The sequence below is a fragment of the Salmo trutta genome, chromosome 19 (assembly GCF_901001165.1).
Source record: "Salmo trutta chromosome 19, fSalTru1.1, whole genome shotgun sequence".
In the NCBI taxonomy this organism is placed as follows: Eukaryota; Metazoa; Chordata; class Actinopteri; order Salmoniformes; family Salmonidae; genus Salmo; species Salmo trutta.
In genome coordinates, this window is record NC_042975.1 from 36,251,585 (window position 1) to 36,268,658 (window position 17,074).

Sequence of the window (17,074 nt, forward strand, 5' to 3'; positions counted from 1 at the left end):
CAGAATTAATCTAAATTACACTAACAAATAATCGAGATATGACAATGTTTGTTTGTGTTTATCAGAATACAATCTGACCCTTCACGTTATAATTAAGTGGGAGTTGGTCTATGCTAAGTTTGCGAAAAAGGCTGTGCATTTTATTATTTCAGTATTATTGCATAAAAAAAGTGATTTATGAACATATTCGATTCGAAAACTAAGAGCAGGGACTATGGGCAATTATCTTGGCACGCTTCTGTCCTGTGACCTGCTTTGCTGCTCTGTCATTGGGTGATACGACAGATCCCAGCGCTAATTGCGCAGCTGTGGGGAGAAGGCAGCTGGGGATTTGGGCTAAAATAGAGAGACCAATTTTGCATATTTCTATTTTATATGAGGGAGGGGGGCAGGAACGGGAGGGAGGGAGGGGTAGAGGGTGACAGTTGGAGCTTATGACGAGGGAGGGAATGCCTTATGACAACATATATTTTGATTTATTCAACTCAGTTTCTAAATGCAATTGAGGGGACAATTTGATTATATTTATTTAATTTTCATTTCATAATTCATATTTTTTCAATAGACCTATACATCCTAAAAATGACACTGAAATTACAAAATGTTCTACATCAAATATAGCATTTCTGAAATGCTTACATCATTAATTGATCATCATTCTAGGTAATCATTAATACAAATCTGTGTATCAGTGTTAGATTATCACAATTTGTATTTAAAAAATAATGTAGTCTGATTCTAAAAATCCATTCAAATGAATTCCATATTGACAAAATTGTCAAATGGCCATCTTCCGTAATGAAATATAGCGCTAATGGTCGTAAAAATATGCTATTTCATTTAGCGACATTGGTTGTAGGCCTAAAAAAGATTGAGCGATTAGCAACACTTAAAGATCTAGCAAATTAATAGTAATGATTTTTACTGCCATTTTGACTAAAATAGGTTTGAGTGTCTCTTCTTTAATTTTTTTCTTCTTTGATTTACGTAATTGAACAATTTGTCGCTGTGAATAATTAGCTTTTCCATTGAATTTGGTGTATTTGCGTTGTAAATGGAACCAAGTAGGTATGGAATAGAATATTCAACTAAAATGTGATGTTTACAAAATATTAAAGTGAACCATTTAACAATAAAAAATGCACACAATGTATTGTTACAATGAAATTATAACCACATTGAAATCGCAACTTCACAGCAAACAGGCCCAACGCAAGGCAGAGAGGGAGGGGTGTCCCCCCTTTCACAAACACACATACACACAAATACACACGCACGTGCGCGCACACACAGCAGCCAGGGTTCAGGTGGGCTATTAGAGGGAAACACGCCTGGGCTTGTCTACATCCACCCACGCATCTGGGGCCTTCTTTGGTCTAATAAATTAGATCGAATTAAATAGCTTTAAAAGACTATTGGATGCTGGTCTGAGCTCATTTGTGCCTATAACTTATTTTTTTTAATTTTAATTGCTATGCATTCAGAGAGACATCCAAATGCTTCAATGTAAATAGACCCATTTATGAAAATACGAAATTTCAACGTTTATGTGCACAATTATAGGCTTATATGTCATTAAACAATTATTAACACGAAACAGCCTAAATAGAAGTAAGCGCCAATGTAAGTATGTATCTAGGCTATATGAGTATTGACAAATGTCTGTCAGGCCTACATATGGCGTCATAAGAGAAAACATATCTGATCATCCTCCAGGATAATTCATGAAATCATAACTCATAAACATACATACATAACTTAAAACAGGCAGGCTAAACAAAGAACAGAGATGCTGTTTAGTTTCTGTGTTATTTTCAACGCAGATTTTTTCAGAATTATTATAATACACTGTAATAGGAAGGGAGATCAGAATGGTAATAGGGTCGGGGATTTTCAGCCATATTGAACAAGGATTTTCCCCTTGAAAACAGAAAGCACTTTATAAGAGAAATCATATAGGCCTAACCTACATTTTACTCATAATGTCCACAAAATAAAAGAGGACATTTTGAAAAGGGTCATTGTATTTTCATTATGTGGTAATTAATTTGGGTGCATCATTTATGTATGTGGAAGAAGCTCTTCATTTGTTACTTCATTTTTCAACATGGCAACTAGCCTACTCATCGCCAGACAAGGACTCTTGCCAAAAATCTCATCAAAATCACCTCCCAAAAATCCCCACAGCACCCCTCCAGAACATTACGGCTGTGTCCATAGCCAAGCGCTAAAAGCACATTCACAGACAAACCCACAAAACGACACCAATAAGTCAAATAATCACAGCAAATTATATTTGAAAAAAGATTAACAATGAAATAAATGATAAGCATAGATTTTAACAAATACTTCGCACTGCACGTGCCAGTGCCCATTCAAGTTTTGACCGCTCAAAAAGTCGGCAAATCAGGCATTTCAAGCCCTTTCTTAATTTCTCTCTCTCTCCCACCTCGTTCGTTCTTCCTATCCAGCCATTTTACATATTCATAACTCTCGCTGGTATAATGCGAAAACAACCCGTGCTATCAGCACCATCTGCGGCATCATGGACCCGTGCACACCGCCACACAGCAATCAACAACACCTAAAACACCTCTACCTGCACCGTTACAATAATATGGATTTTGTAGACAAAGTAATTTACACCCTTTTCAAATCCGATCTCTCCTAATTTTATGGCTTCCATTGATAGGCTACATCAATTCAGTTCTTTTTTCCTGCTACATCTGTTGTTTCTTTACAATTATTGGTACATATTGCAGTACGGATTTTAATCAGGATAGAATAAGTGAGACACTCACTGGATTTAATTGAAAAATATAACAAATAAAAACAGTGTTTCTTACCTTCCTGGAGAGAGTACAGCAGGAGTAAAGTTACAAGCCACATGCCATAAATAGCAGGTATATTTTTCAGGAATGTTTGGCAATCCTGGCGAGTATGCGGCGCAGTCTTTGGCCAGGCGAGTCTCCGTGCTGGACTGGCGACTATGCTCCCCGGCGGTCTCTCCAGCCCTGCTGCCCAGATAACCATCGCGGGGAAATGAGAAGCGCCTGTGAGACCCGCCCACGTCCCCTCCCCTCGATGTGACTATCATACGCGCGAAGCCTCTCTCCGGATTCTCATGAGACACCGCGGAACGATGGTTACGCGTCAAATTGAACCGCTGAGCCGGCCGAGGGTTGAGTTGAGTTGAGGAGTGGACATTCGGTCATTTATCAATGGGAAGGAGGGAGGGTGCACCGGTTTGACGACGACGGGTGGATGTCTGCTGTCAGACTCTGACAGGCAGGTGAGCGCGCCCACCTGTGTGCCACACGGACTAAACTACCTGTTTCTCTGACTATGGATGGATCTACTCCAGATACCATTTGAGACCAAATCCCTATAATCAACAATATTACTTGTGTGTTTATTTGTGGATTCATTCAGTCGCTGAGGGATTGCTGGATATATTGCTGGATATATGACTAATGAGTCGCATTAGTCGCATTGAAAGCACTTCTTTCTTCTCTTTCCTCTCCCCGACAACGGAGTACGCACAAATGCATGCATGTGCATGTGTAACGCTCTTTCTCCATCGCACTCACACACACACACACACACACACACACACACACACACACACACACACACACACACACACACACACACACACACACACACACACACACATAAACAGAGAGAGAGAGCGTGTGAGAGAGGAAGAGAGAGCTAGAGAGCAAGAGAGAGATGCAGAGACTTGAAAGATCCCTCTTGAGATCAGGATTTGCTGTCCTCTGTTTGGGTGAGCCAACGGAACGTTTACACACAGACCACAAGCCTGCATTTTTATTATTTTGTTTTTTGTTTTTCACCATATCACCCCAACCTTATATATGGACATTGGGCTCCCGAGTGGCACCGGTCTATGGCACTGCATCTCAATGCTAGAAGTGTCACTACAGACACTCTGGTTAGATTCCAGGCTGTATCACAACCAGCCGTGATTGGGAGTCCCATAGGGCGGCACACAATTGGCCCAGCATCGTCCGTGTTAGACATTTCTTAACGAACTTGCCTAGTTAAATCAAGGTAAAAAAAAAAAATGTATCCAAATGATTGATTACACTGAACTTTTGCCATTGTAGGACCAACATGCTCATAATGACAGATGACCAATGAAGGACACTCCAGTCTAAGTAGGCTCAGTGGCCAATGACCCCCACTCAGGGTTGGACTGGAAACCTCATGTTATGTTCTCTGTTGAAATGAGTACAGGTGCAGAGGAGGTGCAGTAGAGTGTTCAGTAAGGTGCATGCCTACAGCTGGAGCTGTGTCTGTGTGTGTGCGTGCGTGCGCATGTGTGAAAATGAGAGTGTGTTTGATCTGACGTGTAATAAAAGTGTTACAAAATGTGTGTGTGTGTGTGTGACTGACTGTGCCTCACAGAGTATATTTCTCACAGAGGGAGAGAGAGAGAGAGTGTGTTTTGTCAGCTCCTGGATCCTCCATGATGACTTATTTACTCAAGAATAATTAGCCGACCACAGAGCAGTCTCACTGATGAATATGCTTTGTCAGCCTGTCCCATAAGCCTGTCTGCACTGGGAACGGCCATCGTTGCTGGGGCCTGCTTTTTCCACACCTACAGTTGAAGTCAGAAGTTTACATACACTGAGGTTGGAGTCATTAAAACTCGTTTTTCAACCACTCCACACATTTCTTGTTAACAAACTATAGTTTTGGCAAGTCGGTTAGGACATCTACTTTGTACATGACACAAGTCATTTTTCCAACAATTGTTTACAGACAGATTATTTCACTTATAATTCACTGTATCACAATTCCAGTGGGTCAGAAGTTTACATACACTAAGTTGACTGTGCCTTTAAACAGCTTGTAAAATTCCAGAAAATGATGTAATGGCTTTAGAAGCTTCTGATAGGCTAATTGACATAATTTGAGTCAATTGGAGGTGTACCTGCGGATATATTTCAAGGCCTACCTTCAAGCTCAGTGCCTCTTTGCTTGTCATCATGGGAAAATCAAAAGAAATTAGCCAAGACCTCAGAAAAAAATTGGAGACCTCCACAAATCTGGTTCATCCTTTGGATCAATTTCAAAACACCTGAAGGTACCACGTTCATCTGTACAAACAATAGTATGCAAGTATAAACACCATTGGACCATGCAGCCGTCATACCGCTCAGAAAGGAGACACGTTCTGTCTCCTAGAGATGAACGTACTTCGGTGCAAAAAGTGCAAATCAATCCCAGAACAACAGCAAAGGACCTTGTGAAGATGCTTGTGGAAACAGGTACAAAAGTATCTATATCCATAGTAAAATGAGTCCTATATCGACATAACCTGAAGGGCAAGGAAGAAGCCACTGCTCCCAAACCCGCATAAAAAAGCCAGACTACGGTTTGCAACTGCACATGGGGACAAAGATCGTACGTTTTGGAGAAATGTCCTCTGGTCTGATGAAACAAAAATAGAACTGTTTCTCCATAATGACCATCGTTATGTTTGGAGGAAAAAGGGGGAGGCTTGCAAGCCGAAGAACACCATCCCAATCGTGAAGCACGGGGGTGGCAGCATCATGTTGTGGGGGTGCTTTGCTGCAGGAGGGACTGGTGCACTTCACAAAATAGATGGCATCGTGAGGGAGGAAAATTACGTGGATATATTGAAGCAACATCTCAACACATCAGTCAGGAAGTTAAAGCTTGGTCGCTAATGGGTCTTCCAAATGGACAATGACCCCAAACATACTTCCAAAGTTGTGGAAAAATGACTTAAGGGCAAGAAAGTCAAGGTATTGGAGTGGCCATCACAAAGCCCTGACCTCAATCCTATAGAACATTTGTTGGCAGAACTGAAAAAGTGTGTGCGAGCAAGGAGGCCTACAAACCTGACTCAGTTACACCAGCTCTGTCAGGAGGAATGGGCCAAAATTCACCCAACTTAGTGTGGGAAGCTTGTGGAAGGCTACCTGAAAAGTTTGATCCAAGTTAAACAATTGAAAGGCAATTCTACCAAATACTAATTGAGTGTATGTAAACTTCTGACCCACGGGGAATGTGATGAAAGAAATAAAAGCTGAAATAAATCATTCTCTCTCCTATTATTCTGACATTTCACATTCTTAAAATAAAGTGGGGATCCTACCTGACCTAAGACATGGCATTTTTACCAGGATAAAATGTCAGGAATTGTGAAAAACTGAGTTTAAATGTATTTGGCTAAGGTGTATGTAAACTTCCGACTTGACCAGCATGTAAGGTATCTAATTTCAGGCTTTTCTTTTATGTCTGCTACTTCAGGTTAGTATGGATATAATACTAGGCCTAAAGGTAAAACAAAAAAGTTATTTTTCCCAATAACTCACTTAACCGGACTCCAGTTTCTTTTTTTCCTAAACAAAATCTGCTATACGGTTAAGATTTGCAAATTTGCTTTGTATGAAATGGTGACCTTATTTATAAATCCCTGTAGATTTAACCTGAAATTAGACAAGCTGTTACTAGGCCAAATGTTGCTCAACAGAGTAGCTGTTACTAGGCCAAATGTTGCTCAACAGAGTAGCTGTTACTAGGCTAAATGTTGCTCAACAGAGTAGCTGTTACTAGGACAAATGTTGCTCAACAGAGTAGCTGTTACTAGGCCAAATGTTGCTCAACAGGATAGCTGTTACTAGGCCAAATGTTGCTCAACAGGATAGCTGTTACTTGGCCAAATGTTGCTCAACAGAATAGCTGTTACTAGGCCAAATGTTGCTTAACAGAATAGGTGAATAGTCTTCTTCCAAATGCATTCAAATGGAACCCCTCTAGGGGTTGAAGTGGGATAGCCAATATCAATACGCCTAGGCTAGTCAGTGATTGAGATGTCGCCAAAATTGGTTGCTTTTTAAAGAAAATGTCAAAATGATTTAAATGCCACTGTGTCTACCTGTCTCAGGTCGAGTCTCTAGCCTTCTTGTGAAATTTGTGGGGGAGTGGAGAGTTATTTGAATGTTTTCAATTTAGGTTTGTTCGTTGTGATTTGCAATTTTACCAACTCATTGCAACAGATCCTGACACAGACCATCCATGTGACTAATTTAAATGTAGAATGTTTTATAACAATTTGGAATACGCATAACTTGCTTCTTGGGACTGGCATCGACCAGCTTGGAGTTTCTATTTGGCGTCAGTGCCTAGCTTTGGTACCCGAGAGCCTCTTTGAGACAATCCGTTTGAATTAATGCGTTATTGCTGCCACCCTGTGTTTGAAATCTCTATTGCACCTGGACCATAATTGTTGTTTGTCCACCAATATGCATTGCTCTGGTTCAAATGGATAAATAAACCATATGCTGAATGGAGGACCAGTATTATGTGTCCAGAGAGCTAAATACCATTCTGGAGTAGGCCTATATCACTTGGATTGACCTTGCCTCAATCCTCAGCATCACCAAAGAAGCAAACTATGGCAGAAAATGTTTTATTCATGCTAATTTTATATTATTGTATAACAGTTTATATTATTGTGACAGTCACCACACATCACTCTTCATATTGTTCCTCCAGTAGTAAAATACAAATATATAGTGATCCCTCATCTTGCCAAGGTATTGATGTCATAGGGATGTCCTTGGGTCCAGTCATGGCTGTCTCTGGTCAATGTCTGTAACAAAAAATATAAGAACACATTTAGACATCGATAATAGCTCACATGACCAGTCAGGGTATAATGTGTCTAAACTTTAAAGCCTATTATATAGGCTATGTTGTTCTGATTGTCTCAGTCAATACACCATTACATTACCTTGTTTCAAGGTTCTGCGGTGTTCACAGGCCTGTAGACAAGACAAAAACAAGACAAACCATCGAACCATGGACAGAGTGTAAGACAATGTGTGTATGTTTATACTGTATGTGTGAAACACTTGTACGGGAGGTGTTTTTTTTTCTCCATGTTCAATGTTTAATTTAATGTTTCCTGTTTTAGCTCTGATGAGTTCAACGATTGTGTATTTTCTTACTTTGCATGACCCCTCCAACAGCTGAGCTTCTTACCTGTGTCAACACAGAGGAACACAGTCAGACACTCACAGTGAAAACAGACAAAGCTTACACATCCTAACCGGCCCACTGAACAGCTTAAATATTTCTCCATCTCCCCTTCAGAAATGTCATTTTAAATGCAGAACGACAGCACTTTTCACTTAGATTGTTCACTAAACCAACAGTCTCCCACATGCTTGTGAATCACTTAATACATAATTCAACAGCTACTTCACAAAGGCTTCTTTACAGTTCCATTGTATCCTTATTAGAGGAAATTACACATTTTAACATTTTCCTTACAAGCTAATTCATGTTAGGCATGTATCTGAGGCAGAATGGGTACCCATTGGGTATAGGCATGTTCTAGGCGTGTTCCTGACATGTCTTTGGCCTGGAGGACACTACTCACTGAAGATGATAGCAATACCCAGGCAGAAGAACACAGCAGCAAAGATGAGCCCTCCTCTTCTAAGTAAGGGGTAGTCTGAGAGGAAATCAGACACAAATAACTCACTGTGGTGAAATGGAAGAGGAAAGACTATGTAACTATTGTGACCTCGAAGAAATAGAGAACGAAACTCATTTTATCCTCCATTGCCCTTTCTATCACAATATATGCTTGCTCTTATTCCAGAAAGCACACCAGATATACCCTGGAATTTGTGTGTTGTGTGAGTGATGAGGAGAAACTGAAATGTTTTTTGTGTCCGTTGTGTATTTCTGTTTGTGGAATATTTAGATGAAGCCTGGAATAAAAGAAAAAGGGCTACCTATAATTAAATTGGAAAAATATTTAGCTTCTATGTGGTAAATGGTTTGTGTGTACAGTTGAAGTCGGAAGTTTACATACACCTTAGCCAAATAAATTTAAACTCAGATTTTCACAATTCCTGACATTTAATCCTAGTAAAAATTCCCTGTCTTAGGTCAGTTAGGATCACCACTTTATTTCAAGAATGTGAAATGTCAGAATAATAGTAGAGGGAATTATTTATTTCAGCTTTTATTTCTTTCATCACATTCCCAGTGGTTCAGAAGTTTACATACACTGTAAGGGGTGCGTAGCTGGTGGCAGGGAAGTCAGATGCAGGAGAGCAGAACTAGGTATTTGCCGGAGCAGTTTAATTGCAAAACCAACGGCATAAAGAATAACGAACATGGGTACAAAACCCGTCGCGCACCAGTAAACATGTGCACAAGCACTTACAACAAACAATTCCACACAAAGACATGGGGGGAACAGAGAGTTAAGTACACAACACTTAATGAGGGAAATGAAAACCAGGTGTGTAGGAAAACAAGACAAAACAAATGGAAAATGAAAGTGGATCGACGATGGCTAGAAGACCGGCGACGCCGAACGCCGCCTGAACAAGGAGAGGAACCGACTTTGGTGGAAGTCGTGACATACACTCAATTAGTACTTGTTAGAATTGCCTTTAAATTGTTTAACTTGGGTCAAACGTTTCGGGTAGCCTTCCACAAGCTTCCACAATAAGTTGGGTGAATTTAGGCCCATTCCTCCTGACAGAGCTGGTGTAACTGAGTCAGGTTTGTAGGCCTTCTTGCTCGCACACGCTTTTTCAGGTCTGCCCACAAATGTTCTATAGGATTGAGGTCAGGGCTTTGTGATGGCCACTCCAATACCTTGACTTTGTTGTTCTTAAGCCATTTTGCCACAACTTTGGAAGTATGCTTGGGGTCATTGTCCATTTGGAAGACCCATTTGCAACCAAGCTTTAACTTCCTGACTGATGTCTTGAGATGTTGCTTCAATATATCCAAATAATTTTCCTCCCTCATGATGCCATCTATTTTGTGAAGTGCACCAGTCCCTCTTGCAGCAAAGCACCCCCACAACATGATGCTGCCACCCCCGTGCTTCACGATTGGGATGATGTTCTTCGGCTTGCAAGCCTCCCCCTTTTTCCTCCAAACATTACGATGGTCATTATGGCCAAACAGTTCTATTTTTGTTTCATCAGACCAGAGGACATTTCTCCAAAAAGTATGATCTTTGTCCCCATGTGCAGTTGCAAACCGTAGTCGGTCTTTTTATGGCGGTTTTGGAGCAGTGAAGAGGCGGCTCCGGGATGCTGACCTAGGCAGAGTTCCTCTGTCCATTGTCTGTGTTCTTTTGCCCATCTTAATCTTTTATTTTTATTGGCCAGTCTGAGATATGGCTTTTTCTTTGCAACTCTGCCTAGAAGGCCAGCATCCCGGAATCACCTCTTCACTTTTGACGTTGAGACTGGTGTTTTGCAGGTAATATTTAATGAAGCTGCCAGTTGAGGACTTGTGAGGTGTCTGTTTCTCAAACTAGACACTCTAATGTACTTGTCCTCTTGCTCAGTTGTGCACTCCTCTTTCTATTCTGGCTAGAGCCAGTTTGCTCTGTTCTGTGAAGGGAGTAGTACACAGCGTTGTATGACATCTTTAGTTTCTTGGCAATTTCTTGCATGGAATAGCCTTCATTTTTCAGAACAAGAACAGACTGACAAGTTTCAGAAGAGAGTTCTTTGTTTCTGGCCATTTTGAGCCTGTAATCGAACCCACAAATGCTGACGCTCCAGATACTCAACTAGTCTAAAGGCCAGTTTTATTGCTTCTTTAATCAGAACACCAGTTTTCAGCTGTGCTAACATAATTGCAAAAGGGTTTTCTAATGTTCAATTAGCCTTTTAATGATAAACTTGGATTAGCTAACACAACATGCCATTGGAACACAGGAGTGATTGTTGCTGATAATGGGCCCCTGTACGCCTATGTAGATATTCCATAAAACATCTGCCGTTTCCAGCTACAATAGTCATTTACAACATTAACAATGCCTACACTGTATTTCTGATAAATTGTATGTTATTTTGATTGACAAAAAAATGGCTTTTCTTTCAAAAACAAGGACACTTCTAAGTGACCCCAAACTTTTGAACGGTAGTATAGGTATATTATTTTACTGCTCTAGGGATATAATTATTGTTAGGATAAACTTATTTACTATTATGTATAGATTTTTACCTTCAAGTTTTTCACTCTTTATGCGACGCGCAATGCAGAGAACACCGGAAGAAGAATAATTTAATTGCCACAGTGAATTATTGTAATGTTTGTTCATGTGTCAATCAATCCCATAAGGGATGGGTTGCCAACTGGCCATTTGACATGAAAATACAATTTATTTCATTCATTCGTTCATTCATAGCACATGATATTATTCAAGCTAACTTCATTTTCCACATGCACATTACTAACCAAACACATATACCATCAAACACTCTACACTTACCATAGTTAAAGTCGTAGTCTGAGATGTCATGTGATGTTTCTGAGGGAAAGGCAGAAGGAAAGACCATCCATTAAAATGAATACTTGAAGAACATTTAAAAAGAAGAGTGAGTATCATTTGTTGAATGACAGTTTCTGAAACTAAATGCAAAAATATCATAATGAATAAAAAAATCAGACAATAAAATAGATATCCTTGATGTTCATTTAGTGTATAACAGGATCAATTGAAGTAATGATAGAAATGGAAGACAATGGATTCAGTCTTACCTCCACCCATAGTGTCTGTGTGTCAGGATCTTCAGTTGGACTGAGTTGAGACTACTGAGATAGGCAGTGTGAAGTAGAGCTATTACAACAAGAGCAAAAAAACATGGAATTGACTCTGTTTTCTCCCGCGCATTCATGGCACGCAGACACATACACGCGTGCACAAACAAACATGAGCACACACGCATGCATGCACACACACCAGACACATTAACAGGGCAACAGTGCATAGCCATATATTCAGAGTGATCTTCTGTCTTGTTATCTGACAAGGTCATCAGCAATCCTGTAAATAGAGTAAATAGATAATTGATGAACTCTCTGAAAGCAAGTCCCAGATAGACAGAGACATCCAGGCTAGACTAAACACTAATAAATGTCTACTGCAGCTGTCTGTACTCTCTAACACACTTTGTTCGCTGTTTTATTTTGAACAGTATCTCAAAAAGCATGCAGGTGTGGATCATGTGAAGTACAGTATTGCTCCATTTCCTAGCTCAGGGAGTTAGCTCTGGGTGAGTGAGTAGTTACATTTTAATCTGATGTGAGGTAGAGGTCATGTAAGGGTATCTTGATATCTTCTCATGTGATCAGACTGGAAGTCAGGGGTTGAGAAGCCCGATGGCAAAGGCATGCTGTTCACCGGGTTTAATAGCTTGGGTCAAACACCAGTGTTAAAGTTGACTTTGAAAATGCATAAAACACAGTCAAACTCTCAGTTAAACTTTTAAGACCACAATGATTACAATGATGAAATCTGTGTTTGGGTCATCTATGCTATGATGACACACATTATCTGTCTAATGTCTCCTGGCCAATGGATTTGAACTAGTTTAGTAATTGCCACCAATGGAAAGTTAAAGGTTGGAGAATGAGGAAAGATACAATGGGAATGTACTCTTCAATTGGTTAAGCATGATGCAGCTGTACAGACAATAGAGCCAGATACCAGAGGTTGAGCCTTGAAGGACACAGTAACAGCAGTGAAAACACATCAATATCATCTGAGATAAGTGGAGAGGACTAGGGCACCGAGCTGACAAACAACTCTCTAGGAATGAGAAAACCATTTGGACGTTTGGTCATTTAGAAGAAAAAAAATATTTTTCTGTGTTTCTTTTGTATAATACACACACACGCACGCACGCACGCACGCAGGCACAAACACACACACACACATGCACGCACACACACACGCACGCACGCACGCACGCACACACACACACACACACACACACACACACACACACACACACACACACACACAGTGTTGTATAATTAACCTTGAGGGAACACGCAATTCAGTCCCATCCAAAATCCTATTTTCCCTAACCCCTAACTCTAAACCTAACCTTAACAATTACGCTAACCTTAACCCTAACCTTCCCCCGAAAACCTAACCTTAACCCTAATCCTAATCCTTGCTCCTAACCCTAAAACTAACCCTAGCTCCTAACTCTAACCCTAATTATATCCTCAACACTAAAGCCCCTATAATAAATATCCTTTGACCTTGTGGGGACCAGTGGTGGAAAAAGTTCCCATCATACTTGAGTAAAGTATAGAAAACTTTTGTTTCTTATTTAACTAGGAAAGTCAGTTAAGAGCAAATTCTTATTTACAAGGACAGCCTACCAGGGAACAATGGGTTAACTGCCTTGTTCAGGGGCAGAATGACAGACTTTGTCAGCTCGGGGATTCGATCCAGCAACCTTTCAGTTACGGGCCCAACGCTCTAACCAACAGGCTACCTGCTGCTAGTCTAACTACATTAATAGGAAGTTACTCAAGTAAAAGTGAAAGTCACCCAGTAAAATACTGCTTGAGTAAAAGTCTACAAGTATTTGGTTCTAAATATACTTAAGTATCAAAATTAAATGTAATTGCTAAAATATAGTTAACTGTCAAAAGTAAAAGTATAAATAATTTCAAATTCCTTATATATACTGCTCAAAAAAATAAAGGGAACACTTAAACAACACATCCTAGATCTGAATGAAAGAAATAATCTTATTAAATACTTTTTTCTTTACATAGTTGAATGTGCTGACAACAAAATCACACAAAAATAATCAATGGAAATCAATTTATCAACCCATGGAGGTCTGGATTTGGAGTCACACTCAAAATTAAAGTGGAAAACCACACTACAGGCTGATCCAACTTTGATGTAATGTCCTTAAAACAAGTCAAAATGAGGCTCAGTAGTGTGTGTGGCCTCCACGTGCCTGTATGACCTCCCTACAATGCCTGGGCATGCTCCTGATGAGGTGGTGGATGGTCTCCTGAGGGATCTCCTCCCAGACCTGGACTAAAGAATCCGCCAACTGCTGGACAGTCTGTGGTGCAACGTGGCGTTGGTGGATGGAGCGAGACATGAGGTCCCAGATGTGCTCAATTGGATTTAGGTCTGGGGAACGGGCGGGCCAGTCCATAGCATCAATGCCTTCCTCTTGCAGGAACTGCTGACACACTCCAGCCACATGAGGTCTAGCATTGTCTTGCATTAGGAGGAACCCAGGGCCAACCGCACCAGCATATGGTCTCACAAGGGGTCTGAGGATCTCATCTCGGTACCTAATGGCAGTCAGGCTACCTCTGGCGAGCACATGGAGGGCTGTGCGGCCCCCCAAAGAAATGCCACCCCACACCATGACTGACCCACCGCCAAACCGGTCATGCTGGAGGATGTTGCAGGCAGCAGAACGTTCTCCATGGCGTCTCCAGACTCTGTCACGTCTGTCACATGCTCAGTGTGAACCTGCTTTCATCTGTGAAGGGCACAGGGAGCCAGTGGCAAATTTGCCAATCTTGGTGTTCTCTGGCAAATGCCAAACGTCCTGCACGGTGTTGGGCTGTAAGCACAACCCCAACCTGTGGACGTCGGGCACTCATACCACCCTCATGGAGTCTGTTTCTGACCGTTTGAGCAGACACATGCACATTTGTGGCCTGCTGGAGGTCATTTTGCAGGGCTCTGGCAGTGCTCCTCCTGCTCCTCCTTGCACAAAGGCGGAGGTAGCGGTCCTGCTGCTGGGTTGTTGCCCTCCTACGGCCTCCTCCACGTCTCCTGATGTACTGGCCTGTCTCCTGGTAGCACCTCCATGCTCTGGACACTACGCTGACAGACACAGCAAACCTTCTTGCCACAGCTCGCATTGATGTGCCATCCTGGATGAGCTGCACTACCTGAGCCACTTGTGTGGGTTGTAGACTCCGTCTCATGCTACCACTAGAGTGAAAGCACTGCCAGCATTCAAAAGTGACCAAAACATCAGCCAGGAAGCATAGGAACTGAGAAGTGGTATGTGGTCTCCACCTGCAGAACCACTCCTTTATTGGGGGTGTCTTGCTTATTGCCTATAATTTCCACCTGTTGTCTATTCCATTTGCACAACAGCATGTGAAATGTATTGTCAATCAGTGTTGCTTCCTAAGTGGACAGTTTGATTTCACAAGAAGTGTGATTGACTTGGAGTTACATTGTCTTGTTTAAGTGTTCCCTTTATTTTTTTGAGCAGTGTATATTAATTTACAAACAATGCATTTATATTTAGTGAGGCTGCCAGATAGAGGCAGTAGGGATGATCATGTGTTCTCTTGATAAGTGTGTAAATTGGACCCTTTTCCTGTTCTGCTAAGCATTTAAAATGTACTTTTGGGTGTCAGGGAAAATGTATGGAGTAAAAAGTATTATTTTTTTTATAGTAATGTAGTAAAGTAAAAGTTGTCAAAAATAGAAATGGTAAAGTAAAGTACAGATACTCCAAAAAACTACGTAAATACTACTTGAAAGTATTTTTACTTATTAAGTACTTTACACCACTGGTGGTCAACTTTTTTTTTTGTTTACTTCTGGTCCCCACAAGAATTCAGTACCAGTCAAAAGTTTGGACACACCAACTCATTCAAGGGTTTTTCTTTATTTTTATAATTTTCTACAATGTAGAACAATAGTGAAGACATCAACACTATGAAATAACACATATGGAATCATGTAGCAACCGAAAAAGTGTTCACAAATAAAAATATATTTTATATTTTCGATTCTTCAAAGTAGCCACCCTTTGCCTTGATGACAGCTTTGCCCACTCTTGGGATTCTCTCAACCATCTTCACATGGAATGCTTTTCCAACAGTGTTGCAGGAATCCCACATATGCTGAGCAATTGTTGGCTGCTTTTCCTTCACTCCAATTCATCCTAAACCAACTCAATTGGATTGAGGTCAGGTGATTGTGGAAGCCAGGTCATCTGATGCAGCACTCCATCACTCACCTTCTTGGTCAAATAGCCCTTACACAGCCTGGAGGTGTGTTGAGTCATTGTCTGGTTGAAAAACAAATGATAGTCCCACTAAGCGCAAACCAGATGGAATGGCGTATCACTGCAGAATGCTGTGATAGCCATGCTGGTTAAGTGTGCCTTGAATTCTAAATAAATCACTGACAGTGTCACCAGCAAAGCACCCCCACACCGTCACACCTCCTCCTCCATGCTTCACGGTGGGAACCACACCGTGGAGATGTGGAGATCATCTGTTCACCTACTCTGCATCTCACAAAGACACAGCGGTTGGAACCAAAAATCTCTGATTTGGATTCATCAGATCAAAGGACAGATTTCCACCGGTCTAAGGTCAATTGCTCGTGTTTCTTGGCCCAACCAAGTCTCATTTTCTTATTGGTTTCTTTGCAGAAATTTGACCATGAAGGTCTGATTCACGCAGTTTCCTCTGAACAGTTGATGTTGAGATATGTCTGTTACTTGAACTCTTTGAAGCATTTATTTGTGCAATCTGAGGTGCAGTTAACTCTAATGTACTTATCCTCTGCAGCAGAGGTTTCTCTGGGTCTTCCTTTCCTGTGGCGGTCCTCATGAGAGCCAGTTTCATCATAGCGCTTGATGGTTTTTGCGACTGCACTTGAAGAAACTTTCAAAGTTCTTGACATTTTCCGGAATGACTGACCTTCATGACTTGAAGTAATGAGGGACTGTCGTTTCTCTTTGCTTATTTGAGCTGTTCTTGCCATAATATGGATTTGGTCTTTTACCAAATAGGGCTATCTTCTGTATACCACCCCTACCTTGTCACAACTTAACTGATTGGCTCAAACGCATTAAGTAGGAAAGAAATTCCACAAATGAACTTTTAACAAGTTACACCTGTTAATTGAAATCCATTCGAGGTGACTTCCTTATGAAGCTGGTTGAGAGAATGCCAAGAGTGTGCAGAGCAGTTATCAAGAATCTCAAATATAAAATATTTTTTGATTTGTTTTACACTTTTTTGGTTACTACATGATTCCATGTGTTATTTCATAGTTTTGATGTCTTCCCAATTATTCTACAATGTAGAAAATAGTACAAATAAAAACCCTGAAATGAGTAGACTGGAACCGTATGTTCTCAGAACGTTAGTCGACCTGTCCAAACTTATGACTGGTACTGTAGCTAAACATGTTCACACACACACACACACA

The 17,074-nt window shown here is 40.9% G+C and overlaps 1 protein-coding gene and 1 long non-coding RNA gene across 2 annotated transcripts in view; both read right to left on the reverse strand.

Moving 5' to 3' along the window:
* The window catches only part of LOC115153750 (Down syndrome cell adhesion molecule-like protein 1), a 137,582-nt gene extending 134,504 nt beyond the window's left edge, over positions 1-3,078 (reverse strand). Inside the window, exon 1 of the mRNA XM_029699334.1 lies at positions 2,847-3,078. Within this exon, the coding sequence (XP_029555194.1) occupies positions 2,847-3,033 (187 nt within the window). The 5' untranslated portion in view covers positions 3,034-3,078. The remainder of the gene's footprint in view (positions 1-2,846) is intronic.
* A 4,377-nt stretch (positions 3,079-7,455) lies between these two features.
* LOC115154474 (uncharacterized) lies at positions 7,456-11,950 on the reverse strand. The gene is made up of 5 exons (XR_003867899.1): positions 11,593-11,950; positions 11,324-11,362; positions 8,013-8,046; positions 7,796-7,826; positions 7,456-7,654 (listed from the first exon to the last, which is right to left on the reverse strand). It is a non-coding gene; the product is annotated as an uncharacterized LOC115154474 (long non-coding RNA).
* Between the last annotated feature and the right edge of the window lie 5,124 nt (positions 11,951-17,074).